At 40.8% G+C, this 27,855-nt stretch overlaps 1 protein-coding gene across 9 annotated transcripts in view; it reads right to left on the reverse strand.

Moving 5' to 3' along the window:
- Window positions 1-3,807: 3,807 nt before the first annotated feature.
- The window catches only part of TSC1 (TSC complex subunit 1), a 31,792-nt gene continuing 7,744 nt past the window's right edge, over window positions 3,808-27,855 (reverse strand). For 3 of the 9 annotated variants that reach the window (XM_075170627.1, XM_075170626.1, XM_075170625.1), the window contains exons 2-23: window positions 25,763-25,825; window positions 24,508-24,683; window positions 23,559-23,662; window positions 22,772-22,924; window positions 20,891-21,035; window positions 19,204-19,358; window positions 18,817-18,890; window positions 17,190-17,368; window positions 16,630-16,739; window positions 16,281-16,404; window positions 15,778-15,893; window positions 15,385-15,457; window positions 13,891-13,989; window positions 13,214-13,784; window positions 12,428-12,471; window positions 11,611-11,777; window positions 10,315-10,497; window positions 9,842-9,952; window positions 9,146-9,268; window positions 7,936-8,123; window positions 7,661-7,822; window positions 3,808-6,889 (exon numbers count right to left, since the gene is read on the reverse strand). In XM_075170627.1, the coding sequence (XP_075026728.1) occupies window positions 6,403-6,889; window positions 7,661-7,822; window positions 7,936-8,123; window positions 9,146-9,268; window positions 9,842-9,952; window positions 10,315-10,497; window positions 11,611-11,777; window positions 12,428-12,471; window positions 13,214-13,784; window positions 13,891-13,989; window positions 15,385-15,457; window positions 15,778-15,893; window positions 16,281-16,404; window positions 16,630-16,739; window positions 17,190-17,368; window positions 18,817-18,890; window positions 19,204-19,358; window positions 20,891-21,035; window positions 22,772-22,924; window positions 23,559-23,662; window positions 24,508-24,613 (3,474 nt within the window). In that variant the 5' untranslated portion in view covers window positions 24,614-24,683; window positions 25,763-25,825 and the 3' untranslated portion in view covers window positions 3,808-6,402. Of the gene's footprint in view, window positions 6,890-7,660; window positions 7,823-7,935; window positions 8,124-9,145; window positions 9,269-9,841; window positions 9,953-10,314; window positions 10,498-11,610; window positions 11,778-12,427; window positions 12,472-13,213; window positions 13,785-13,890; window positions 13,990-15,384; window positions 15,458-15,777; window positions 15,894-16,280; window positions 16,405-16,629; window positions 16,740-17,189; window positions 17,369-18,816; window positions 18,891-19,203; window positions 19,359-20,890; window positions 21,036-22,771; window positions 22,925-23,558; window positions 23,663-24,507; window positions 24,684-25,762; window positions 25,826-27,855 lie in introns of those variants that run through there. The other 6 variants (XM_075170629.1, XM_075170628.1, XM_075170631.1 and 3 more) reach the window with 5 other exon arrangements.

Below are 27,855 nucleotides of genomic sequence, written 5' to 3' on the forward strand. Positions count from 1 at the left end.
CAGTCTCATGCTGCTTTTATACCAGCGCTTCGCAATTCCAGCACTGTGACTTTATACCAGTGCTGAGAACAGCTTTCTTTCCAGCCTGCTTAAGGAGGGTCAGCAGAGTCCCAGGCTCTCCCCATTCTCTGGAGCTGGTAGGCATTTTTGGTGGTGCTTTTATTCAAGCACTGTTAACTACAAACTTAAGATCTCAATAATGCGGTGTCTTCCCTGTATCTGACTGCTCTTTTCCCCTCCCACAGGCAAATTAACTCCTGTTCTTTGCTTCCTGCTGGAAGACACTCCTGAGTAAACAATTTCCCCTGGCACACCTGGCTCAGTTTGCTAAAATGGTGAGAAAGCTTTCGCCTTAAGATGACCAGATTTTGGCAACAAGCAGCCAAAACAGAGGGGAGAATTAATACAGAGGAGGGAGCATAGGAAGGAATGATAGCTCAGATGAAGGGGGAGGTATTTTGTGTTTCTCACATACCCCCACCTTCTTTTGCACTTTTTTCCCTTCCCCTATCCACACGTGCTGCAATGCAATACATCTCTCCACCCTGGAGCAGAAGCCTATTTTTAGGAGACATCATGATCCAACTGAATTGAACCTTGGTGAACTCAAAACGGTAACGAAGCTTGCCAGGGTCACACAGAGACTCCTAGGCACCGCTGGGGCCACAGCCAGCTAAATGTGACCGTCACCCTCTCAGGCTTTATTTGAGAGCCCTGTTGCAGAGGCAGCTTCAGGCGGAAAAATCAAAGTTGCTCGCAGCTGCCCTATTGTGTTTCATGTTGCAAAGAGAAGTGTCTGATGACAGCTGCTGTCTTGGAAAGTTTTTTGAAACAAATACACACTATGTGGACTAAAAGATGACAAGTGTTGGGGACACAAGGGACACTATTCCCAGATCTTGTTTCCAGCCTTCCTCACCCTGTCATGTAGTTTACATTTGAACACACAGGCTCTGGCAAGACCAAAATTATCCTCCAGTTTGCAGTTCACTTTCAGCTTCCATGGTACAGCACAGCACAAACTGCTTGTCAGAACAGTCCTATCAAACCCTGTCTACCACCTCCCCAACCCTGCTGTTCAAAATTCCAACGCAGTTGTCCATTTGTACTTGACAAAGGTTGTGATACACGCAAGAAACGCAGTTCCCAAGTCTTAATAATAATTTCTAGCCTAGCCCTATCCTTTCAATCAGTCTTACACTGCCAAAATTTTAAGACACAAGCAGAAAAATGAGTGCATAAAAATTGCAGCCTGAGGTTTGGTAATGACATGACCAGAATCTGTTGGAAAACTGCAAAGTCTCACAAAAACATCTAGACAAATTATTTAATTTCCATACAAGTTCTCCTCTTCCAGAGTGGATGGATGGACACTTCAAAAGACAAAAAGATACAGCAAGAATTGTTTTTCTCTACTACAAACCAAGCTGTTTGAAGAATTTACATAAACAGGATGTAAATGCCAAACACAGAAGTGCAATAAAGTTTTACTTTAGCCTCTGTGAGCATAAAATTGCAAGATACACACTGAGAAAGCGGGCAGGGCACCAAACTGGCTTACCAAGAGATCTGTCAGTCAGCCCAGGAAATAAATGCTGCTTTTTCTTTCAAAGACTGAAATAGAGATACAGGCTGGTAGATGATCTCACCAGAATCCTGGTATCTGTAGGCTGTAAGTTCCCTCTGCGCTCCCCTTGATTCAGCTAAGGGTCAAACCAGGCTTTTGTCAGCCTGTAACCAGGCCAAAATATTCTGTACGTTAAACATCTGGTTCCAGCGCCTGACACGCCGAGGGGACGGGGCATAGCTCAGGCCCCAGGAAGTTAAGATCGAGCGTCAGGGATGGTGGGGGGCTCCCGAGGGAACGAGAGGGGCGATTCAAGGGAGAGGGGAAACTCGCCATCCCAAAAATGTCATTAAAGCCGAAGTGGCGGGCTCCGTGGGGCCTCTAGTGGCCGCGTCCGGGAAACGCCGCGGGACGCGGGGCGAGCGGGGCGGCGAGCGGCCGCCCCAGGGCCGGGCTCCCCCGCTGCCCCACTAACGCACCCTCACGTCAGCGTCCAGCGGGCAAAGGCCCTTCAAAGCAGTTTTTAAAAAGTGCCGACAGTCCTGCCGTCCCCCCAGTCCCGAATCTAAAGGGGCTTTTTGACGTTTGCGGCACGTAAGCAGGACCAGGGGCTACAGCAACGCAGCATCCCCGGCGGTTTTCCCAAGACACGAAGGGCCCCTGCGGGGCCATCCACTCCCTGCTGCTTCATAAACACACCGCAGTCAAGAGGACAGCTCTGTTTTCGTGGGAGTTCCAAATTCACTTGCTGGGGGTGTAGCACCAGTTCAAACTGAGCTTTCAGTCAACGGAAAACCACGCGCTGCACCGCTGAGATGGGGAGCACAGGCCGCTTTGAAGGAACCGTAAGTTGTGTTTGGCAGACATTAAAGATCCCCGAGTGGGTCCAAAACTAGAGGGTGCACGTGGATTGAAGAGGAAAAAGGTTTAGCCAAGTCAAGCTCACAGATGCTGAAATCACGAAGACCATCAGTCAAAATCATTTGGAAAAAAGTTTTGTCTGAAAATTACAGCTAAGTAGTTCCAATAAATCAAGATCAATCAGCAAAGATACTTTATATTCAGGAAATTAAATTATTTCCTTCCCTAATGTCTACTGCATGTTTATTACTTACAGCTGGGTTATAAACTACCAAACATACTACTTAGCATTAGTGAGTAAGGAAAGTACTTTATTTTTCTCCTTTTGTACCCTAGTGGATGTACTTCTGTGGGTAATATATATATAATTTTTTTTTTATACTGGCAAGTGCAGCTTTTCAATGCTAAGCTTGTTAAGGGATATGCAGAATGGATTTAAAATAAGGCAAGAACAAGTCAAATTCACGTTCTGCTTTGTTTTCATTTCACTTACACCGTGCTGTAGAACTGATCCCAATGCAGAAGGCCCAAAGACAAACTTTCTGTATCACCAAACCCCAAGATAATGTTTATGGTAACTTTTACATAAAATTCCCCATAACACCGTTACTCAGCCGAAGCCTGTTCACAAACAGACTCTACATCACTCGCGCCATCCCCTTGCACGCGTTGTTCAAATTTAAGAATTATACTCAGTCCTTAACCGGAATGCTGAGGTTCATGATTGCTTTGAGCAAACTTTCAAATATTCATTTATTTCAGAAAAAAAAAAACAACAAACCAAACAGTAAGAAAGTGCCAGTCTGGAAAAAAGAAGAAACAAAACAAGAAAACAACTAGGTTGTTACTGTAACCTACTAGGTTAAGGTTTCAGTAAAATGGCCCCAAAGTTCCCCTCGGTTTCAGAAACTGTCCTGCGTGCAGTGACCCTTGAGCAGGGTACAGAAGACAATAGCATGTAGACAGGACAGAGCGAGCCAACCAGCGTCTGACAGCGTCCCCAGCTCTGCAAACAACAGCCTTTGACATACTCAGCTATTAATTTGTCTAATTGCGGTGTAGTCTCTAGACTACGTGAACAATGCCATAGAGAAAGCTAATATGCAGATTTGCAGTACTGAACTGTTTGCAGTTAAGTTACGGATTATACCGGCAAGTCGTCATCGAGTTTGTTTTTCACAGAAGAAAAAAGGCTGTGGCTCCATGCAAGAAAATGAACTTCTAACGACAAACCCCATGCAAAAAGAGGCAGAACCACTTACCCGCTCTGTACTATGCAGACCTTGGAAGATGCTTCGATACCGAACTTGTTTCTGCATGTTTTGTCTCAGCACAGCTCGGTCCCAAAGAGGTCGGCTTGCAGGGAATTTAACACAGAGTAGTGCAAAACAATACATTTTATTTGTTCACAGTTAAACACAAGCAACTGCCTTGACATTTTAGAACATTCTAATAAGGACAGCAAAACCTCCTTTTGGTTTAAATTCTCTTTAGCTTACGATTGTACCATTTCCTCGTATTTCATATTTATGGCATTTAATGTGGATTGTTTAACATGCTTACAAAGAGCGAGGCAGGGAACAGATTAACTTGACAAAGACAGCAATTTTAGATTTAACTAAAAGCAGTCAGTTAAAAAAAAAAATCTGTTTCCACTTCACTGATGGGACCCCTTCAAACAAACTGCAAGTTAACTACATACAGCAGATCCATGATTTTTAGACTTACAAAAAAATTGCAAAATTTGTTCCTCCATAATCTTTGTGGTCCATAAACAAACCTAAAGTGGTTTCCGTTACTATCCTGGTGCTAAAATCCTTTTTAAAAGAAGAAAAAAGCCACCTTATCAATGAGCTTGCATTACCGCCAGGGCATTTTTGTAACCGACAACAAAAACCGCCTCTCCTCAGAACAAATGAAGTCATCATATAAGCAAGATACTCTTCCGGGCTCGGCAAAGCAGAAGGACGGGCTAACGAACTCCTCCAACGGCTGAGCCAGCCCTTCAAGGGCAATGTGCAAACCGTTCACTCCTGGGGCTGGGACCCGGTGGGGCAAGGGGCAGGAAACCTCCAAATCTTACTGAAACATACGCTACCACGTTTGCTACCACTAAGTCTTAGAAAGCCTATAGACATGTCGACAAAACCAGTCTGTCACTTACAACCAACTCTCTATTTTCTATTCCATGCAGATTCAAGCTTTGACAAAACCACTGAAGTTCACCTTTACTTTCAGAGTTAGGACTGACCAACCGAAAGGACACCGAGAATAACTTAGACAGGCAGAAATGTATTTAGACCCTAGGTGTAATGGAAGAAGCGGAAATGGGGGGAAAAGTACTGTCAGGTGCAAGTTAGCATATTGCCAGCCGCTCTGACAGAGTCTGTTCCTACTCAGGTTAAGAAGGGATTTGAACTACAAGTGCAAGTGTACTTGGACTTGATTTATATGTGAGACAATTCTTAAACAGCAGCTGCCACCCACAGAATGTTTAAGAAAAGAGGCCACGTGTGATGCAGGGTAAGTGTGAAGCCTGATATGTCTAAGTACGCCTGGACTCAGACATATCTAACATTTAAAACAGGCACACTGCCTTCCTACCAGCGGGCCCTGTTCTGTCACGAAGGAGCTTGAGTCTGACCACTGACAAGCCCTGATCCCACAGTCCTCCTTCACAGAAGGCTCATCATTGACTTAAAAGATGATGAACGCAGAAAGGCTTCATGACAGAATTCTGATTCTCAGTTTGAGCAGGTTTCCTCTTCAGCCTTGTCTTCTAAGGAAACAGGGATGAGGGCGAAGAGGAGATACCTAGAGCCAAACTGACATTACTGAGCTGAAAAACGTGCTGCAGTCTGAGCAGAACAGCACTCAAAGGAAACCATATTCTGTAAGTCAAGCCTGAAAACGTATTCCCGGGAAGAATGAAGCCAATTTCTTGGACTCAAAACACAGTGGTCTTGCTCAGCCCAGGAACAAAGACCAGAACTATGAAGGAGGGTCAGGCAGCGCAAGTATTTCCCTGATTAGAGAAACAAATGCTCTTCTGCAAATCTTCATAAGCTTGCAATTCTACATAAGCGTTCTGCATGCTCTCCCTACTTGAGTAAAGCTTCCTTTTCCCTCTTCTCCACCCCAATTGCCTTCCCATACGAACCAGTCTGAGGTCAGTACCAGTCTGTCAGGCAAACATTTAAAATACCAAAAAGATCAGAAGCTAGTGTTTTAACAAGTCTTCAGCATATACGGTCTCTTCTGCATACAACCTCCAGTTCCTTATTAAGTGTCTGTTCAAATGTAACTTTCCAGGAAATGTTAAGGACAATATAAACAATGATCATGAATTAGGGTGAATGAATCGTTTTGCAGAGGTACACTGTTCTTTAAACATTTAGGTATTCAATCAGAGTCCAACTTAATGAAGAGTGGGCTCTGAGGGATGTGGGACAGTGGACAGGCAAAATAGAGACCTTTAGATGAATGCACTAGAAATTCTAGTGCTGCTTTTTTCCAGGCTGAAAGCAACCAAAGTCACCCGGACAGGCAGCACAATTAACTGCTCTAAATTGGAAGCTTGCAAGGAAATACAAAGCATTCATAGTAGACTCACAAATGTTAATTTGGCCTCATATTGCACTCAAGTTCATAAACGCAGCCACTCACTGGGGACGGGGAGAAAGGGAAAAAATACTTGCAAATGCTAACAGTTGTCCCTTCAAATTAGTACACGCTGCTAAGGACTGAATTTGAGAAAGAAGCAAGAGTTAGGCTGGGCATTTCAATTCCAGACCCAAAAATCCACTTTGCATTCGTTCAGCAGCCTTCTTCCGTTTCTGGACATCAATCCTATTCCGCTGCATGAGCTAGCTGCTCAGACCAAAGAAACATAAAAGCTTTTAGTTAAACTTGCATTCACGCCTCCTGTTCTATGCCAAGAATATGAAAATAACACTGATTGACTATCTTCCTTTTTAACTGTGGTCATGATGAGTTTCATTGTAGTCCATGATATGAAGCTGTCCAACACTGCTTTCCTGGATCTTAGGTGAGAGGCTAAGGTTATCGGGGCTTGGAGGGGCCTTTGTCTCCATGCTTGGATCTTTACATAGTTCAGTCTTTAGAGCATCAGAAAGCCTGTTGATGGTTACACCCTCCTCATCACACTGGCTCTCACTCTTGTTGCGAAATAATTCTCGTGCCTTCATTCCAAGGAAGCTCTTGGAGCTGGGGAGTGAACCTACAGTCAGTGGGACAGTAGTCGAGGGCTCCAGCAACATGGATGTCTCCCAGCGACTGCTGAATCTCTGGTTCTGGGGTTTTTCTGGGGTGGAGAGCTCACTGCTGCTGCCACCTTTACTGCTACTACTACCTCGAGTGCTGGGAGGTTTGGTCTCTCCATTTCTACCAATTGTTTCTTCACTGTATCCCGCCACAGTATCTTCATTACCACAATCCAGCCTGTTTTGGAAAGAGAGAGGATACAGTGTCAAGGCAACTGCAGCAACTGTTTACAATGGAAGGGAAAGTGCTGGGGAAGGCAGGTTACTTAGATCACTTTCCATTTCTGCTACTGCATATGCACTTCAACAGTTTTCCTTTCGCCGTTTTGTAGCAAAGCAGCGGTGACGCAGGGTAACCAGAAAGGTAAGTGTCACACACTCAGCTTTGCAACATCCAGTGTTTTCAGTCCAAAGCTGACAATAATCCCAAAGCAGAATGGAACTGGATCCTGATCAGTTAAGGTAAAGGAAGAGATCTGTACATCTTCCTTGATTGTAAGTCTTTCTTCTACCTAGCCCAAGCACAGGTGATCGCCACTTGCTGGCAGTGCAAGAAATTATCCTGATGCTGTAGCAGAATTTGGTGTAGAGAAAAAAGGTACGACCTGAGGGAAAGTACAGCACTACCTAGATAGACATATGTAAAAAAACTACTTAACAACAGTGTAACCATTTGTAGATCAAAGAGACCGGTCTATGAGATAAACCGGAGGTTTCTCTCAAACTTTGAGTAACGGTTCAGCTATCTGAGAAGTACTTCATGAGCACTTCCAGTTTTGCCAATGACTCTCGGTAACCTGGGCAGAGTCCTGAAATAGATTCAGTCTGTAAAAGGGAGAGTAACAGAAATATTTTGAGATGATGCATCCAAGTGCTAGGAATTCCATGAGGATATCAACTTCCAAGGAGTTGCTCGTGAGTCCAGCATATTCTACATCATCACCCTTACCTTTCTTCTGCTGCTTCAGCTGCTTCTGTTTTCTCATCTTCAAGTTTTTTCAGTAGGCTGCTCTTCTCCAGCCGGCCAAACAGATCCAAGATCTCCAGCTCAAATGCCTGTGTGATTCTTTTCTGGGCCTTGTACCTACTTTCTACTGCTTGCAGCTGACCTCTGAAGAGAAAAAGAAACCAAAACCCATCAGGTCCAGTGTCTCCAGATTCTGCCGCAACTATGATAGTCCATCTGCCAATGCATGGTTAAAATTTTACATAGGAAGCTCCTACCTTGCTTGGATTTTGACATCTTCCAGGTATTTCTTTTGCTCCAGGAAGAGGTGGTCCTTTTTAGCAAGCTGAGATTCCAGTTCAGCTATCCGTTTCTGGGAAGCATCAAGCCTTTGGCTTTGCTGTTGAACACACAATTTTGCCTTCTCCAGTTCTTTCCGAAAAGCAGCGTGCAACATTTCAACCTCCTCGAAGGAAAGAACACAACGTTAAAGCATAATCTGTGTGTTATTTTTATTAATATTTAGACATGTTTCTGATGCTATAAATAGGCACATTTTTAACCAGGATGGAATAAAAGAAGCATTTCTAAAAACAGATACAGAAAACTGGATACTCTGAGGATATAACTATTAAGTTACTGTGAAAATAACTATACATCACTGGAATTTATTAGCACATTAACGTTCCTTATGGGAAGCCCTTTTCAGCAAAGCAAACTTGCCAGATCTGCACCAGATCAGGACAGACAAAGTCAATTTTAAAACCATTTTTGCAACATGACCTTCATTAAACACCAGTAAAAGACTTTTTTTTTTTTTTGGCTTATTATTCACCTTCTTTAATTACTTTCTCTCACGCAGAAACAGTTACATTGTTGTGTAATTTACTTGCTTCTAATTAAAAAAGGTTTCTTTGAAGTCAGGAAGTAAAACCATATGAACCACAGAAGTTTTAGTAAAGTTAATACTGACTCTTCATAGGAAAATGACTGAGTGAGAATAGGACTGCTTGTTTTAAAACAGCACCTCACAAAAACCAGTAAAATCCTGGTCAAGATCTTTTTACAAATTCTAGCAATACTACTCTACGCTATACACTTTCACAAACATAAGAGCCCAATGTTACTCTACCAGCAATAGTCCGCTGCCAATTACATTAAGAGCACAGTAAAGTCTTGGCCTTTGGCAATAAAAAATTGCTAAGAATTTACACCAAGTGGCTAAAACTGACTTGAGGTGTACCCTACCATCCCCTTCTTAGCTTTCAAGCACAGGGCACTGAAGGGATTCCATAAACCTACAGTGCACAAAAATATCTGACCAGAAGATGAAATATGAAATCCAATCCCTGAAAATCAATTTCAAAACAAAGTATGTTAAGTTATGAAGCATTTCCTTTGTTCAGAACACAAGGCTGAGAACAGCTTGGTGATGACCTCTAGTGAAGTCTTCCCCGAAAGGCCTCCTCTGCAACTCAGCGATCATACCTTCGTAGTGTCTGTGTGCTTGTGCTGCAGCTGCTCCAGGTACAACTCATTGACCTCTCCAAGAACCAGAAGTTGCCTGTTCAAGAACTCCATCTGCTGTTGCACTGATTCGCTGTTGGAAAGCTTGAAAGAGAAATTGGACAGAATCAAACATTGGAATGACTAGTTCAGCAGGAGAGTCACAGCTGACAGGCACTGTGTTCACAGGGTATTTTTATAAAGAAGGGAGACAAGGACAAGAATCCAATGAACCACAGGTAATCAGTGTTAAATAAATTAGTTTGCATAAAGCTGGTGACAGTCCATACAGAACTTCACCACACAGGCATCGCTTCCCTTAACATAACCGTGTTTCCACTTACACAAGAAGTCTGTTCAACTTCTGATACAAACAAGATCTCCAAGATGCCAAGATTTAACAGAGCTTTAATACAAGTTCATATTGCTCAACCTGCAAATTTCTATTGTGGAAAAAGCAGCCAAAATGAGAAGTTTCAGAAGCCTTTGAATCGAGTTTAAAGTTTCTTCACCAAAATACATTTCTCTCTGTTGCTTTTGTGCAATTAATATCAGATTCTATGGAATTAAGCACAGGCTTCTTTCAGAACAAGGAAGAAAAAGCACCTGATAAAAATTATCAGGAAACAAAAAAACAGAAAGACACAAAGAGACCCTGGGAACAGTGACTTTTCTTACCTTTTGAGAAACTTGGCTAAGAAGCAATTCAGTGTGACACACCTTGTTGTTAGCCTTCTTTAATTCTAACCTCAGATCTGCAATCATATTCCGGCAGTCTTCCAGCTTGGTCTGTTCAAATAAAAAAAAAACTCACTCAGGGTTCTGCAACTTTAATAAGGACTAGCAATGGCATATGGCTGGAGGGCCGTAACCCCCAGCACTGTAAATTAAGTTATACTGAGTACTTGTGAAAGTCCCCAAACCAGCTCAGAAACTGCATTTTCCTATTTCCAAAGTGAAGACAGGGCAAAACAGAACTATAAAAGGACAATGACTAAGTTAGGCATTTCCAGTTATGCACTGTCTTAGGACAACATCTCTAATAGAGATATGTAACTTTCTCTCAGATATTTCATGCCATGTTATTAGGAAGGTTATTTTTAAAACCAGTAAGTAGATAACATAATTTTGTTCACTGTCATGCTTCATACCTGCAATTCCTGGCTCTGGTTGTAGAATTCCTCCCGGTCATGTTGCAGCTGTCTGATCTGGCTGTGAAGCTGAGCCACTATATTTTCATGTTCCTCCTGAAACTGGTGGTACCTTGCCTGTTCTTTCTGCAGACTCAGTTTCAAAGCCTGGATTTCTTTTTCCTGTAGTTTCAGCTGATCTTTCTGTTAAGAACGCCATATGAAGCATCAGATAAGACACCTGCTTTATCAGTTAGAACATCTGTCCTAAGCTGCTAGCTAAGTAAAGCACTAGTATCAATTAATAGCATGCAGGCACAACACTTTTCCATACATAGAACATTTTATATAAAGCACGTTCTTAAGGCTTTTGGGGTTTTTTTTTGGCTGAAAGAGATTAAATGGTGCTAGAGTGGACAGGCTGAAAACTCCAAGTCGCATCCAAAGGCACAGTGAGCAATAGCAGGTTCTTCCACTCATGCTTTCGACAGGGACTTGGGCTTCACAGCTGAAGCTACAGTTCATTTTCCAAAACCTATTTGGAAAGCTATTTTTGGCTTTTCACTGAATTATCAAAAGGTAAACTGTAAATGGAAGTAGCTATAACATGGAGGTACAGAATGAAACATGCCTAAATCTGTAACGAGACATCCTTCAACGCACTTAAAATTTCAAATTTTATCATAGTAAATACCTCTGGAAAGGAACATTTGAGTTTTTGAAGTTTTGGCTATTGCTCCTCAGTTGAGGAGTGGAAGGACAACACTTCTTCATATAGAATCATAGAATCATAGAATCATACAGGTTGGAAAAGACCTCTAAGATCATCGTGTCCAACCGTCAGCCCAACACCACCATGCCCACTACACCATGTCCCTAAGGGCCTCATCTACACGTCTTTTAAATACCTCCAGGGATGGTGACTCCACCACTTCCCTGGGCAGCCTGTTCCAAGGCCTGACCACTCTTTCAGTGAAGAAATTTATATATAATGCAATAAGGTGTCTAGCCAGGCATTAAGTAACCACTCCACTAACTGTGAAGCCTTTAATATTATCCAAAGGTAAGTGCTGGCAGGGGTCAAGCATGCAGGCATCCACTGATTCAGTTGCCTCCAGTCAAATAGAAACTACTGGTTTTAATAATCATGGTGCACGTAACTCATGCACAAGTCATTCCACAAACACTGACTTTAATAAGGTGAGAAACGAGGCTTCTTTTTAATTGAGTGGTACTGAAAGATACTGGCCAAACCAATTAATAGTTGTTCTAGCACCAGCCTGTTTAAATGACTACTAGAGTTGTATCCCTGCTCACCATGGCAGCATTATGTTCCTCCAGTGCTGTTGCTTTAATCACTTTTCGCAAGAGTCGACGGTTCCGAAGGGCATGTTGCTGTCTTTTGAAGCGTTCATACAATAACTGGTTGTGCAGCAAAAGCAATTGGTTACGCAGGGTGTGAATCTCATCCAAAGGGGGAGAACCTGGATTGGAGTCAGAAGACACAAGAGGTTACTGAACTGTACTGTCCCTGCTCCACATATAGGAAATATATTCTAAAATAAGCAAATCAGATTTCTTTCAAATTACAACTTAAAAATCTGTCTGTTCCATTTGATCTCCAACACAAACTTAAAATTTCAAACATTTTTCCCAGAGCAACATGTATAGGCTTCAAATGGATCGCTCCTTCTATTAAGAAAAAAAGCCAAGTTCGCCATCACCACAGAAGCCTTAGAGCACAAAACTATGACACACATGCAAAGCAGCAAGAAAAACAATCATCAGTTTTAGATTCAAGTAGTATTTCAAAGGTGGAAGGATCTGTTAGATGATCAGCATCACTCTGAAGGCTAGCAGATCTTAAATGTCAAAAGTAGAAATATCTAGAATTATGGGGAAGGCAATTTTTACTTTTCAAAGATTAAAAAAACCAGCTCATCCCACTGGAACACAGATCTGTGTGTTCTGTTTATCTGCTAAGCAGATAAACCATGACTTAATGGAGGGCACCATCTTTTTTTTTTTTTTTTTTTTTTTTGAACTAATGCATCAGAAAAAGTATACAGGTCATTGTTTAAGCAAGTCTAATAACAGAGGAACAGATTGCCAAAACACATAAGAAACTCCTCACCTCCAAAGTGAGTCCAGTCAGCAGATTTGCTTGGCAGAGACAATCTGAAAAATGAAAATGCAGCATTAAATAGCAAGTTTAAATATGCAAACACTCTGCAAGTCACTTTAAAATGGAATGCCCACCTCAAAAGAGCTTACAGCCTAATAAAAGTACAATTATGGTCAGTTGGTATGAAGAGAATAAGCAGGAACCGAGCAAGCAGCAGGTTGCAAGGGCAGATGATGGAGGGCATAATTTCTTGGAAGTTAGAGAAAAATTCTCTCAAGCATAGAAAACAGCATAAGGACAAAGCGGAATACAGGGTAATAAGATGAAAAGAAGGAATACAGCAGATAGACCTAAACCTTAAATCTGGTTCTCCAGTTCTTAGCTTCATGTAGATTAGAAAGAAGAAAGTGTCAATCTCCTCTACATTTGCTTTTGACTATCTAGTCAGGGACTTAAACCTGATAAAGTAAACAAATCTCACTAACAGTGGTACCAAAACCACACTTGCAGCACAGCCAACAGCCCTGCTTCTGCATCCCAAGCTCTGTCAGTGAAGGCAGTAAGTCCTGGGGTCACGGCCCCTTTTTTTATACCAAAGCAAACTAGTTACCACTGCAAATATAAAAACCCTCCACCCAGAACCCCTAGCTCAGCAGTTAACAGTAATGTTTCACAGAACATGGTTTCATTGTAGATTTCCAGACACACTTGCTTTTCAGGCACAGCTATTAAAATAAAGCCAGCACAAAAAGGAGTAACAAGGAAGTTTGCAAAGTAAGATCTTCAGTCACCTACTTGTTCAGCTCCTTAGTGTGTGCATCCGCTCCTTGCTGTATCAGTCTGTCCAGTACTTCCACGGGGGAAGTAGAGGACATGCAGTCATCATCCTGGGTTCCCTTGGCTTTCTTTAGCAGCTCCTCAGTTTTCTTGCCAACAAAGAGGTAGGCAGTCTTTGGTAATGCAACCTCAAAAAGGTGCTCATATAGGGGAGGCTGCCCACTCCCAAACACCACTCTTCTTTGTGCTGGTACTTTGCAAGGACTGGGAGTGAGAATACTCGTCTCCCCAGAGGTTCCTTCCCTGTTACCAGCAGGGCTTTCACCAGAGCCTCCACAGGGCTTGTCTATGGGAGTAAACGTTTGTTTGGGTGTTTCCCGCGCACTCTCAGGCCCAGGCTTGTCCAGAGAAGATGTTAAAGGCTCAGAGGTCTGACTGTGTCCCTGAACGCTAGAGACTACTGAATGGGTCTTCTTTTGAGAGCCTGACAGACTTTCATTTGTGCGGTAAAATGGAGAGTCAAATCCTCCTCTAGGCACCATGTGTTCAGCATCGGTTGTGATCTCGGAGATCTCTTTAGATATTGCATCTGAGAAGGATGGGAGGGGGGAGCATAGTTACACATCTTGTAACTTACACATCAACATTACAAATGTTTCCTTTGCTAAGATGTACGTAAGGATGACAGAAATTACCTTCCTCTCTGTCCTTTTCAGCACTATCTTCAAAAGACAAACCACATAAAAAATCGGGAAGATCACTTAAGGTTACTGAACTTTTACTACCAGGTGTGTCTGAAGAAAAGAAAAGTAAAAAAGAAAAGTCAGTTGTACAGATGCTGTTTTCTCCAGCCTTATCACAGCCCAAAACAGAAGTCTTTTACTGCTGAAAGGGCCTTAGAATAAGCTTGTCCCTCCTTCAGATGCTTCCTCAAAGGAGGAAGCTATCTGACTCCTGTTCCATTCCATGTGGAAACCAGTTCAGAGATCAGTTACTGGTCTGTCCTGATCCCAAAATGTAATTTTGTAAACTTAACATTTGCTATTGCACAACAAGTGGAGGTGACTGCCTCTATGAATAAGGGTGTGCTGTTTGCAATTTAACCCATTAAATAAATAAAAAAAAAAGAGAGGCTTAAGTGTAGAGTGGCTACTATACCTCCACATTAGCATTAAACTCCCCTTTAGCTTCTGATCTGGCTACACAGTACTTACCTGAAAAAAAGGAAGTTTAGCCATCTGATGTAACACAAACTTGACAATATGTGACTACGGATCAAAACTCTGAGACAGCTGCCAGGGAGATATACACTAAAGCATGCAGGATAGAAAGCTCACGCTCACAGCTCACTCACAGACTAGGAACCCAGTGAAAAACCTAGCCTGTTCTTAACTTGTAATTCAGAAAGTTCAGGTTCCAGTGTCCACAACTTCACCAAGGAAAACCAGCTTTAAATTTCACTATCATCTCCACTTTGAGGATGGTAAAGATTCACAGTACATAAGTCTCAAATACAGTGCCAAAATCCCTTTCTACAGCTGTCACAGATGTAGATGACAGAGAATGGAAAATGGAATCTAGATTTACCTATTAGAAGCTGAGTTCCTCAACCATCCACTGTTGATTTCAATATTCCACAGGACTTTAAAAAAAGGTTCAAGTACAGCAATATAATTGTAGATAGAAAACAAAGTTTTTCCAAGAGCCTTTAAAAGGGAGCATCATATCTATCCTTATGTGCAGCCTTACAGTTTGATCCAGACATGTGACATAAAACTTGTTCAAGGAAGACTTCATATACAACTTGCTGCTTCTAATAAAAAAATTCACCCTCAAAGAATCAGCTTTTAAAAAACAATATCTTTTTTCAGCCTTCAGTGTAGATCTGTATATTTCAAAATGCATAAGTATGCATGAGGGCCAGTTAAAAAAATTCTGCAAGCTATTTCTGAAGGTGAATAGTTAAAATGAAATCAAAAGCATCACAAGAAGGTTTTAAGTTGACTCACAGATTAAGGCAGGATCCTGGAACTACGAAGAACTCGGGGGGGAAAAAAAAAAGAAAACACAACAAAAAACGAAAAGAGGAAAACCTGTGGAAAAGTGTTTGGCAATTGGAACATGTGTCAATAAAACCAGGATTTGTTTACAACAGGTTATTGTAATGGGGAGAGGAAGACGGAGTTTACCCAATGATTTATCGCTGTTTATGACATTTTGCTGTCGGTACAGTAAAGGCCTCCCAGGATCTGGTTTGTCCTCCTGAAAAAGAACACACCAAAAACCAAAATAGATTCTTTGCATCAGACATCCGTTGGAAGCAAACCTCTTGGACAGTTTCATAGAAAGGAAATTCTGCAAATAGATGGCTTAAATAGCAAACCAATATAAGACGTCTTAAAATTGGGCAACTAGAAGAGGCAATAGTTGTCTAAACTTAGAAGAAAATGAGATTTTGCAATAAAATGCAACATTTTTTATAAGTCAGTTACTCTGATTTTCCTTCTCAGTTATGGTCACTGCATATATGACAAGTCAATGAAAAAAAATCAGATTTGTTTGGCAGAAGAGTTTTGTTATACCTTTTTAGGAGGCGTGGCAGCAGCTGAAGGGAGTGAAACATGCACAAAGTCATCTGAAGTGCAGGGTGGAGGAGGAGATGTGGCTGGCGTTCCCAAAGGTGTTCCTTTCCCCCCTGCTGAAAAGGAGGAGCAGAAGTTTTCTCAGCAAGGCTCCCACTTCCTCATTTCAGTTGAATATTGTATGTGAAGAATTATACGTTTAAACGCTGTCTCAACCATTTACTTCTTAAATCTCCTTCAACTATTTACCAAGATAAAAGTGCACAGTTTCCAAAAGACCTGTTTCAGACTTAGGCACTTAAATCACTGTAACTTATTTCCTATGTCAGTGTTGGCGTTAGTACTGCTCTAGATGACCAGGTACTCAGTTCACAGAAGTATTGACTTAAGCCTATCAAATGGCAGGGTGTGGCATTCCTATTTAAGAATCTGACAGCAAAATTTAAGCCAGAATTTCTATTATAATAAATCTTGAAGGCCTAATTCCAAAATGCAGCACGTACCAGATGTGCCAAAAGCTTTGCTGTAAGGTTGTGATGCAGACTGGGATGACTCTGATGGGACAATTCCAGGGGAGGTTGGTGGAGTGGTCATACCACATACTGCAGAAGGACTCCAGATGGTAACCTATGTAAAAGCAATACACAATAAACACAAATCAGTGAAGCTCAGAAAAGAAGCATCTGTATCCAGGTTCTGACACAGGAAACCAGATGGGTATTAAACATGAAACATTAAGTTCTGAAGAATTCACAGTACTTCTCAGAAACATGAATTTTTTAGATTGTCACGAGAAACTACGAACACAGTGCAAAGAATTAAAAGCATGCTGTGCTTTATCTTCTGCTTTACCTGCTGTGGCTCAGTTGACAGCCGTATTGACTGTGGGCTCAGAATCTGAGGTAGCTGCCCTGGCATTTGTGATAGTGTTAGCCGAGGAGTGGAATATGGGGTAGAAGTCCCTGAAAGTTTAAAAAAAAAAAAAAATTAAAAGTATCCTGCACATCAAATACAAATCAATGATTCTTCTGGCTAGTATTTAGAGGCTTTTAACCAAAACATTTCAAATCCATTCAACATACACAGTCGCAGCTAGCGAACAAGACTTTTCTTCCAGCCCAAGAAAATATCTATTGAATATATTACATACTACAGCTTTCTTTTTGGCTGGTTCGTTGTTTTGGGGCAGGGAGGACAGCGGAGGAAGAGGCAGTTGAAAGGCAACTTGCCAACATTCTGTATGTCCGCATGACCAGAGCATATATCTATATGTTTCTTTTTTTTTTTTAAATGACAGTTTATTTTCTGGTGCCCAAGAATTTAAATGGTATACATTAGTAAGATGTCTTTTTGCTATAGGGCCAGTTTTCCTCCAGGAATTGGGTATTCATTAGCCGACAGGCAGGTCTTACCATAGCTGCTCTGTGTGTCAATGTAATAGCTGGCACTGGGGTCAGTTTGATGATGCTTTAAGCTTGTGCAGAGTTTCCGAGACACAGAGTAATAGCCATCTTCATACGAGGCTTCTGCAGGGTCCAGGGAGATTTTGGCACATTCTATCACAACATCATGAGTTTCTAGTCTTTTCCACCTGCAGACAGTTTTTGGATCCAAAAGAGTAAGTTAGTCAATTATTGTTACAAAAAAGAGTTCCTGGAGATATGAGGAATTGGCTCGTAGGATGGCCCATTTGTTCCAGACAGCTTTGCATGCTCCCAGCCAAAACTGGAACAAGGCACCATACAGAAATTGCAACCAGATGACTTGTAAGAGGGGTCTCAGAGAGGAGACAAACAGCTTTGACACAGAGATCCATAAAGGTCTGCCATGGAGCACTCTGGAAAGGAGGAACAGCATACGAAGACTTGGTTGATCCTGAGCATCAGCAGCTGTAGAAATCAGCTCAACTAGACTCAGATGTTGGTAGTCAAAATTTAGACATGCCAGCAGTGAGGGAATCTTACATTATTTAAGCAAACACCATCTCCAATGCCAGCTTCAGGTCTGTGTTTTTCCTCCCAAGTTTTGGGAATGTTTTTTATTATTACTACCTCCTTCATTCTGAAAACTTTTTCTCACTAAATTAAGCAGACAGATTAGATCTGCCTGATATTTCAGGGGATGGAAGTTCACTGTAAAGAAGAAAAAGCACAGCAGGCCGTCTATTAAAGGCTGAGTTGCTTTTGAATGTAAGATATTATGTGCAAGACGCCAAATCAGAAGGCTTCAACTGGTAGTTTTGTGCCAGTTGTACTCCTTAGTGGTGCCACCCTCCCCCCTGTCTGGGAGAAGCCTGCAAAATTGAGCATTGTGATATTCAATAGGTTCCCATTTAGTAGTGTTTTCCTAGTGGCTCTGAAAAGCAGGGCAAGAGCACTACTGTGCAGCAACAAGAGTCAATTTCTCCTCTTCAGTGGCTGGGCCTGTGGAGACAAGAGAAAAGCAGCAAGTGGTGCTGCTGCAGGCAAATGAGCCTATTTCTAAAGAAAACTAATACAGCTGATAATGTTAAGACATACCTGTTAAAAGAATTGATCTGTTAACTGAACCAATATCTAGGTACCAAAACAAGACACACTGAAGCCATTTTAAACACTTAAATCCCACCAAGTACTTCAACAAAGCAAAAAAAATGACCCAAACATTAAGCCAATGAAGCAGGTCAGTGGTAGTTTTCTTTAGTCATTATAAGCAAATTATTTTAGAACTTTATGAGGATGTTTGATCGTTAAGTCATAAAATTAAGTCAAAGTCAACTATTAAGTAGAAGACAGATTCTATCCCAGACACAAAATGAATCCAGAACCTCAACATTGTTGTTAATGGCCTTTCACAACAGTTTTTGCTTATTCATCCAGCTGTAAGCTTGGATGAAGAAAGTCTTCATGTTTACCTGGTGTACCTATGCATATGGGTGGCAGAACACCACTGGCACACACTGTTGCTGACAGAAAAGGTTTTGCTGTAAGTCTTCTGAAATAACCCAGCTAAAAGCTGCTCATTTATAGCCTTTCCTAATAGCAGAGTGAACATATATACCTTCGTGGGTCCAGTTCATGGTCCTTAGATCCAGTCACTAATTCTGGATGAATTCGCACATGTTCCATCATTGGCTGGATGAGCAAGAGCAAGAAGAAGTATGTATTATCGGTACAGCATCTTTTGATTGCACTAAACTACACAAAGCTGATGACCAACCTATTGATGCCAATAGTTCAGAATGTTACATTTAACAGATAAAGCTAACACATATCATCACAGCTTCAAAAGATGATCTTGCTCTCAACTGAGATTTCAGCCCTCCAATAGCCTGTTTTTATTCTGTTTTGCCCTCAGTTAAATCAGTGTAGTTTATTGGCAAATACCTGCCTTTATACAGCTATGAATTCCTTGTCTCAGATAATACAGAGACGAGCTGCATTTTACCTTGACTACCTCTTCAAAGGTCTCCAAGTTTTCCTTCATACTGTAGTGAGAACGCAGAAAGGAGACAAAATTGCAAGGATACATTCCATAAAGACGATGAAAGAGAGCATAGACGCTGGCATGAAGATGGACAAGATAAATCTCTGCCACGTGACCTGGAAAAAGTAGTTAGAATCTTTTTCATTACATTGGAGAAAAGAACAAAACTTCTAAGAATGCAAGCAAAGTACTTTTAAATTTGAAATGTTAACTGGAACAAGTCTTCTGAGATATGAACAGTCCCTAGCGAAACTGTGAAGTCTTCTGAGAGAATGGGCAACACTTACTCATCAGCTCACAGCAAACCCAAAAATTAAGATATGGACCATTAATTCCAATCAGAATCCTGTCATTCTCAAAGCACAGCATTTTTTATTCAAGTTAAAACCTGAAACCCCTCTAGATAGAGAGCCAGAGTTTTCAAGACTGACTGAATGATTAAAAACTAAGGTTTGCTTCACTTCAAAGGTAAAAACTAAAAGCTTGTATCCACAAAAAGCAATCACGACAGACTTGAGCCTTACTAGCCATCTTATAAGTTCCAATCCTACCTGCAATGCAAAATGGCCCTTTAAATCACATCTCTATGTGCTTAACATAGCATTTGTTCATACAGCCATGAGACACACACATAGATAAAGCTAATGTTAGGTATCAGACACCTTACAACAAATTCAGCAAAACCAATTCATCAGAACCAATGCTATAACTCAAAAGACTAGTTTTACCAACACTTCATGATTATTGACAATTGTACATTAAAAGAAACTCTTACGTGTTGCTTCTTCCCCCGCCCCTTCCATACCGGGGAATCTCAAATTCCCAAATATCTGCCTCAAATGTTAGCATTTTCCCTTCTCTATCCATTAAGGTCAATCTCTGCTTTTCACTGTCATCAGGATAGCATTTTGGTCCAGTGAAACTTCACGTAGTAGCTGCACCACATAGAAGAATCTAAGAGACTTCTCAATTTTGAGCAAAGAAGCACTCCCCGACGCTAACCATCAAAGCTTGTAGGCTTATGTCATGGTTTAACCCCAGCCAGCAAATAAACCCCATGCAGCCGCTCGCTCACCCCCCCCTCCGGTGGGATGGGGGAGAGAATCGGGAGGGCACAAGTAGGAAAGCTCCCGGGTTGAGATAAAAACAGTTTAATAATTGAAATAAAATGAAGTAGAACAGTAATAATAACAATGAGAACAACAACAATAATAAAATATACAAAGCAGGCGATGCACAATGCAACTGCTCACCGACCGCATGTCACGAACAGGGGCGAGCCCCCCCACACCCCTGTTTTTTATACTGAGCATGATGTCACATGGTATAGAATACCCCATTGGCCAGCTGGGTCCAGCACCCTGGCTCTGCTCCCCCCAGTGCAAGCACCACCCAGCAACAACCAAAGCTTCAATGGGCTATCAATGCTCCTTTCATACCAAACCCAAAACACAGTACACCCCCCAAGCTACTGGGAAGAAAGTTAACTCTGTCCCAGCCGGAACCAGGATAGCTTAATACAGCATTTTCTGCATTTAAATAATCTCAGACCATTAAGAGTCTCACAAAACAATGTGCTGAGCAAATGCATAAGTGTCACAAGGATACTACTAAACCATAACTGCATGCAACAAAGTTGAAATCTCACCTGGATTCTGCAAGCACCAGGCTGAGAGACGCCCAAAGATACCAAAGAAATCATGAAGGTACTGTTTGCCAGACTGAGGAATCATTGGCAACATGGTTATTAGCACTAGGACACCTGTGGTGAGTACTACTACATCTGTGTCAGTCTGCAAGAAGGGAAAAAACCTGCATTAGTCAGTTAAAAGAGTTGAACTTAATTTTTTCCAAGGATGAAGTGAACACTGAATCATCATCATGGAAAAAGTTCTCTACTTTGAAACAGTTCATAACTTAATGAACTGAGATTATTGTCTCTTTCATCCAAAACAACTCTAAGAAAAAAGATTTGGGATTCTTGCTCCTATTCTGCTGCTGCTTTTCCGTGTAAAGACTTGACTTAGTTAAAAAGGGAACATCACCACAGTTCCACAATTGATTAGAAAAAAAATCACTGGTATGTGAAGCATCTTACTACCGCCTTCCTTCTTTCCCAGAGCTAAGCACACACAGCATTCAGAGCCTAAGAAACTGTAAATCTGAGCAGGGTATTCAAGGATGTTGGCCAATTACCAACGCAAGGGTCAAAAGCTTTTCTATTAAACCTGGTTGATGACTCTGGCTGCTAAATATTTCATAAAGCAGTAATTCAAACAATAACTAGGATCCCATGGCTTACACAGTAAAAATCTTTAGCTAGATGAAACAGTAATAGAGAATCAGATTTTAGGACAGGACAGGACACAGAAAATGTTCAAACTCTTTTCCAGCGGGGTTCCTATTTGCTTCCACAGCTTAATGCGCGTTTTCCTTGGTAGTTCCTCTGCTTTGTCAGGATAGGGTTGCAAACAGCACACGTAAGCTGTGGCCAGATGCCACTGAGCTGGTCTTGGTATCTCCCAAGAGCCACTCGGGCTGATTGGACACATTCAACGTTATGAATTTTTCTTCCTCTGTGTAATCTACGGCCTCTATTCTCCCTCAGTCAGACATAACCTTTCACAGCACATTTCGTGTCCATCCCTATCCCTTTGTACACATCCCTAGCACTTCCACATCTCTGTTCTACTCCCACCAGCTTTCTGACACACTTCACTCCTCTCACAATCAGATAAGACTCGCACTGAAAGGGATAACAGAACCCTTGACAGGCACATCAGGAGTTCCAGTAACAGCACTTGTAGCTTCTTCTTTGGCAGTTATAAATTCGTTGTGTTTTTGTTTCAAAGAGAACTGGCACTTGACTATATCATGCATTTTAATGTGACTTAAATGACTAATATGAATTCTTCGCTATCATATTAAATTATATTACTGACAATGCATTCTAGGTCTCAAAACACTTTCCATTCTTTCTTTACTGTTACAATACTGTGCAGTATGACAACTGATAAATTTGCAGATGGGAAAAAACCCCAAAGCATGGGGAAACAGCTACCTCCTTGTAATCCAGCACATCTGTAGCTAAGAAAGGAAAGTCTGCTAATTCCAAGGTAATTCCATTCTATCGCATGGTCTGCAAGTAGAGTATATTACCTTACATGCACAAATTCAGAATGCACTAATGGGAAGTTATTGTATTCCTCATTAAGTTCACATTCAAGATATCCATCAACTTCGCTGATTGCCCTCTGTCTTTAACTTATTTTTAGAAAAGTTCTAGTAAGCTTTCCTAACTCAAAGTTATACACTGCTTTTAGAAACAAGATTGTCAGTAATAACAGGATCAGCACAGCGTGTTTAGTTGATACAATTCCACTCTGGCTCAGTATTTTAATCAACATTTTATCTCTTCTCACAGCTTAACTAAATGACATCAAAACAGAAAACAAATGCCTTGCATTACAAGTATGTATGTTTACATCAGGTGTACAAGTGTTTTATGGACAACACTGACAGTTCTTACCTTGAGACATTTAAGTAATGAAAGTAGGAGAGGTGCTTGAGAAAGCTTATGTTTCCAAGATGGTTGTCGTCTTATCACGTGTCCCAGCAGAGAGAGAGTGGGTAAACGGGTAGCAGCTTTGCCCATATATTCATTAATTTTGTCCAGTAGATGCTGATAGAGGATTTGCAGAGAGTGGTAGAAAAAGGAAGGGTATTTCTATTTAACTGGTATATATTCTTCAGTACTTTGCCATTGCCCATCATGGAAATTATGGGCATTTTACAAATATACAGGATCCAAGAGCAAATAAAACCCAGCAATAAATTTAAGTCTGCTGCTAGTGAAATACAAACTATTCCGTCCAGAAGCAGTCACTGCACTTGAAAACGTTTATCATAAATAAATAATTTAAAAATTCTGGTCAGCAGAAGTAGAACAATTTGTAGTGCCATTCTTTCAATCTATTTAAAAATCCTTATTTGCTCTCAAAATACCCAATTTGTTTTAGGCTAACACAGCCAGCATTGAACAAGCAGCAGTAACATTGCAAAGAGACAACATTAGTCCTCAGAAAACTTTCATTTATAGAGGTCCTTTGCTTAATTGGGTCTGTTTAAGCAACCCAAGAAACAGAGACCTTTGAAGTTTTTTTAAAACTTAACTACTCTTACTACAGAGATACTACATCTCTACAACAAGGTAATTCTATACCAGAATGGAAAACCAGAGTTCTAACAGATCCTATTTAAAGGCTGCTTCAATACCAGGCTAAAATCTGCCATACTTAATAACACGATTTTTTTACCTTGTCATGAGGCTCTTGCAGTGTGGACAGTATATGCAGTGCCTGCTGAGAATTGGTTTCCAAGTAATAGTCCACCAGGTTGTTCACAAGCATAGGTCCACGGTCTATCAGTTTGTTTACAGCAAGACAAAAAACATACATTCTCAATACACTAAAAATGAAGCATTTGTTACAGGGCCGTTGTACAAGTTTTTAACAACTATTACACAATTTATAACATAAACCAGTACTTAGTGTCACCAGACCTATAGGAAAACGAGACCTCTCAACTACATTTTCTAGTTCCTAACCATTCAAGCAATTGCATTCGGGGGAAAGTAACTAAGTTTTTTAATAACTAACAATTACTGTGGCACTGTCTAACCTTAAAAACCTGGAGGTAGCTGAACTGCAAGAGTATTTTACCCAGTACAGGTAAAGAGTTCAGGAGTAACTTTACATTCTCTCCCCTCAGCCAATAAAGGAGAACAGGTTCCGGAATAAGGACACTGACAGTGCTCTCATTCTCTGAAAAGGCTCTAGCAACTTAAGGGATGCCTTAATAGCAGCAATCATTTTTTCAAGAAAGTCCAGGTCTGCTGTTTTGTTTGGGGTCGTTTTTTTGTTGTTTGTTATTCGAATGAACAAAATCCCACTAGTTCCCATAATGTGGATGACACCTAATTCTTTCTAGACATACTTGACAAAGAAAGTTTCACCAGCTTGAGGCTATGCCCCAGGAAAACCTAGTCATTTTAACAATTATATAACAGACTTTCCAACAGGCATGCCATTAAGCAAAATGGACTGAAGAGAAGCCTCAATCCTTAAAGCAATTTCAAACCCAAATATCACAAGTTTCTTTCAAGTTGCATTTGCAAAGACTGTGTTTGGTAGAAAAAAAAACATTATTCTACCTTTATTGGTGTGAAAGCAAAACCTTCCTCCAATTACATACAAGAATACATACCACAAATGAGATTATCTTTGAACGCAGCTGTTATATCTTCCAGGACACCCAGAATTGGAGAATCCAGCATTGAGAGGAGCTCACCAACATTTCCTTGCTGTGCCATGATGCACGTACTAACATGAATGTGGAGGTTAAAATTTCAGGAAGTTCCTCATTGGTGCCTCTCTACCAGACTAGGAGAGAAGAGAGAGCAGATGAATGAGCTTTCCTTTTTCCCTTTCCATCTTAAATCTCTCATCACTTCCCTATTTCTTTTCTGCAGTATTGCCCATTTAACAATTTTACACAGAAAGGATTGCTAGAGTTTACACACCTGCAATAAAAGCTGCAAAAGAAAAGTTTACAAAGAAGCCAATGAGTCACGAGCAGGGTTTTCTTAATCTTTTTAAAAAAGACATTAATCTGTTTTGCGGAAGACCTCAGCTGGCACATATAGACTATCAGAGCGTTCTGTTACCGTATTTTTTTAATTTGCTCTCCAGGTCAGTCAACTAAGACTAAAGTTTTAAATAAAATGCAAACAGCTCCCTGGAATCACTTTCTTACAGCAATTCCTCCTCAACCAACCTTTCAAGTCCTTTGCATAGTGGTCTACACCCTGGAGAAAACACGCATCTCAAGATCCTTCTCCACTCCTGTGGCTAGATTAGAAATTCACTGCCCTCGGCTTTGCATTATTGCACACTAATAGATTTATGCTTTAATACTTGCAATGTGGCCAAGTTGCAGCTGTTAGGAAACTCAGTTAGGGTTACTACAGCTGCTGCTCCTCGGCCACCCTGTGCATACTAAATCACAAGCTTAGCAGCACAACATACCTTGTTTTCCCATGTATAATTTGTGCATTATATAGTAAAAACTCTGCAGTGCAAAAACTGTATAGATTATTAAATGCAACAGTGTGCAGCTAACATGACTGGTCAGCTTCATTGTACTAAGCAGGAGTAAATCTAAGACATTTCAGGCTTTTAAGATGGCTTCCTCCCATGTACCAGCAAGGGAGGGATTCAGGTATCATATCTATCTGTCACAAAATGAATCAAGTTTTTCTTTATCCATAAGAATCCTACGCTGAACCTTTCCCAGTGGCAGAAAAAATCTGGCTTCACATCACACCTAATTTTATTAGCAAGGGTTTCCTCCTTCCTCATACTTCCAGCTAGCATACGTTTTTCACTTCCTCCATGGAAGGCAAGACTGACATGCACCAAGTTTACACACAAGATTTTTTTACTGCAATTATGTACAGCACCTGTTCTGTGGACAAGTTGAGCTTCTGTTTGCAATGCTGTCAGCCACACACCTTTCATGATCACTAATAAAGAAAAAGCATGAAAAGGTTAACAAAAGGCACAATTTATTTCTTCCTTATCAAACCTTGTATATTCAGAAGAGCATTAAGTTCTTTACTAAGCATAGCAGAGCTATATACCTCCTGCGTGAGGAAAGTCAGCCCTTAGTTTGAAAAACATCAAAAGGTGTTGCACAGTTGCTCTTTCCAGAAATTGTCCACAGATTAACCTGTGCAATTGCCTCCAACTAGACGGCTTTCACAAGACTGTAGTTTTGTACTGTAAACCTTCAAAAGCTGCTAAGGACTTTTATTTATCGTAGGTAAAATCTTACACACAAAGAAGTCGTCTCTTATCCTACCAAATTCTGAACATAGAATAATTACTGTAATTGTTTAAATCTTTAGATTTTAGTCAAAACATTGTTAGACATTAGTCAAGGACCATATATCAGTGCTTTATTTTAAATGATAATTCTGTAATTACGTATATACATATTACTTTCTTGAAAACTTATGTTTAACAATGTTACTGGACAGCAGGAGTTAACCTGTCTACCAGTAAACTTTGTCATTTGCAACATACCACTCTGTAGTTGCAGAACTGCCCAAGGTCACTTTTATTAGGGCCACAAGACATCAGCTTACTTAATCTGGCACTGATTGCAAATTCAAAGGTGATAATATGGCACCACACTTACAATAGGCATTTCATTAGGAACAAACTTTCTTGAAGTGTTCCAGTAATCACAGTTCCAGAACACAAAAAAACCCACCCTCAGTTTTCAATGATGATAGCTGCATAGCTAAACAGTCCAAATAAAATTTCAATTCATCCACAAGCTGCTAGCAGAGTCTGCTAATTGAAGTGTTTCAGACTTCAATGCTATTTCTTTTCACGTCCCATGCTCACAAGACCTTAAAAACGGCAGATTTAAAACTGCTGGTAGCATAAGCAAGGCTTTCAACTAAAGATGATAAAATAGAAACTTGGGGTGGGGGAAAAGAGTGGCTTTTTATTCAAATACATAATGGATCTCTGCTTTCCAAAAAGATTAGGGCTGGGATTTGTTGTGGTCTGGGTTTTTTTTTTTACTCTACATTGTGCAGGCTTCCAAGCTTCAACTTTTTCCGCAAAGAACTTGCTGTTTAGAAGGCAAGCAATGTTCAAAGAGTGACACCATCCTTTCAAAAAGTTTAAAGCCACACATCCATGCAACCCAAGGAGTCAACCTTCCACTTTGTTAGTCATTTTCAGGAGTCAACTGCTTTTTTAGTTTCTAGTAACTGCTGTAATACTTACTTACTAAACTACAGTTATACTGAGATATCCAGAATGCATGCAGAGCTATATATGGGGAAATAGTTTATTACAAGTAATCTATTCCTTTATTTCTGAGAAGACTATCTTTGAGACCGAAAAGGGCTTGCTAACATAAATGCCTCAATTTCTATCAGGATACAGTCTCGGCTATGGTTAAGCAATAGATTCACCAGCTTCCTAAGCAACATGAATTAGTTGTTTAAAGTCTTGTTAACAAAAGAGATGCATGACCACACCCCCAAACCAGCTGCAAGCAAAACCTGTTCTGAGAATTAAAGCGGCATAAACGCTAGTCTCTGCTTTTTTACCCCATAAAGACCTTGTCAACTCTCTTTTCTTTGATTCCCCACCCCCTCACCAGAGTGAGAACAACTCTTTTATTTCTTATTTTCCTCTAGTAATACTATTATATTTGGAACAGATCTTCATCACACCAGTGAAAACCTCAACAGCAGGTTTCACCAATTCTGATATTGCCAGAGGAAAAACTATAGCATGGTGAAATCAAGAAACACGCATGTTTTTGGAAGTCAGGTTCAACAATACACTTGCAGACAGATGGGAAAAACACCGGTTTAAGTGTTCAGTAGGTAAGAGGATTTCAAACTTTATGCTATTGGCCTGATGGCATGCACAAACACTACAATCAGATAAAAGCAAGGTTGATAACGCAAGCTTAGTTGCCCATAACTATACAAGTAGGTAACTAATAATTTCCCAAGCTCCCTAA

The sequence above is a fragment of the Calonectris borealis genome, chromosome 21 (genome assembly GCF_964195595.1).
Source record: "Calonectris borealis chromosome 21, bCalBor7.hap1.2, whole genome shotgun sequence".
Taxonomy (NCBI): domain Eukaryota; kingdom Metazoa; phylum Chordata; class Aves; order Procellariiformes; family Procellariidae; genus Calonectris; species Calonectris borealis.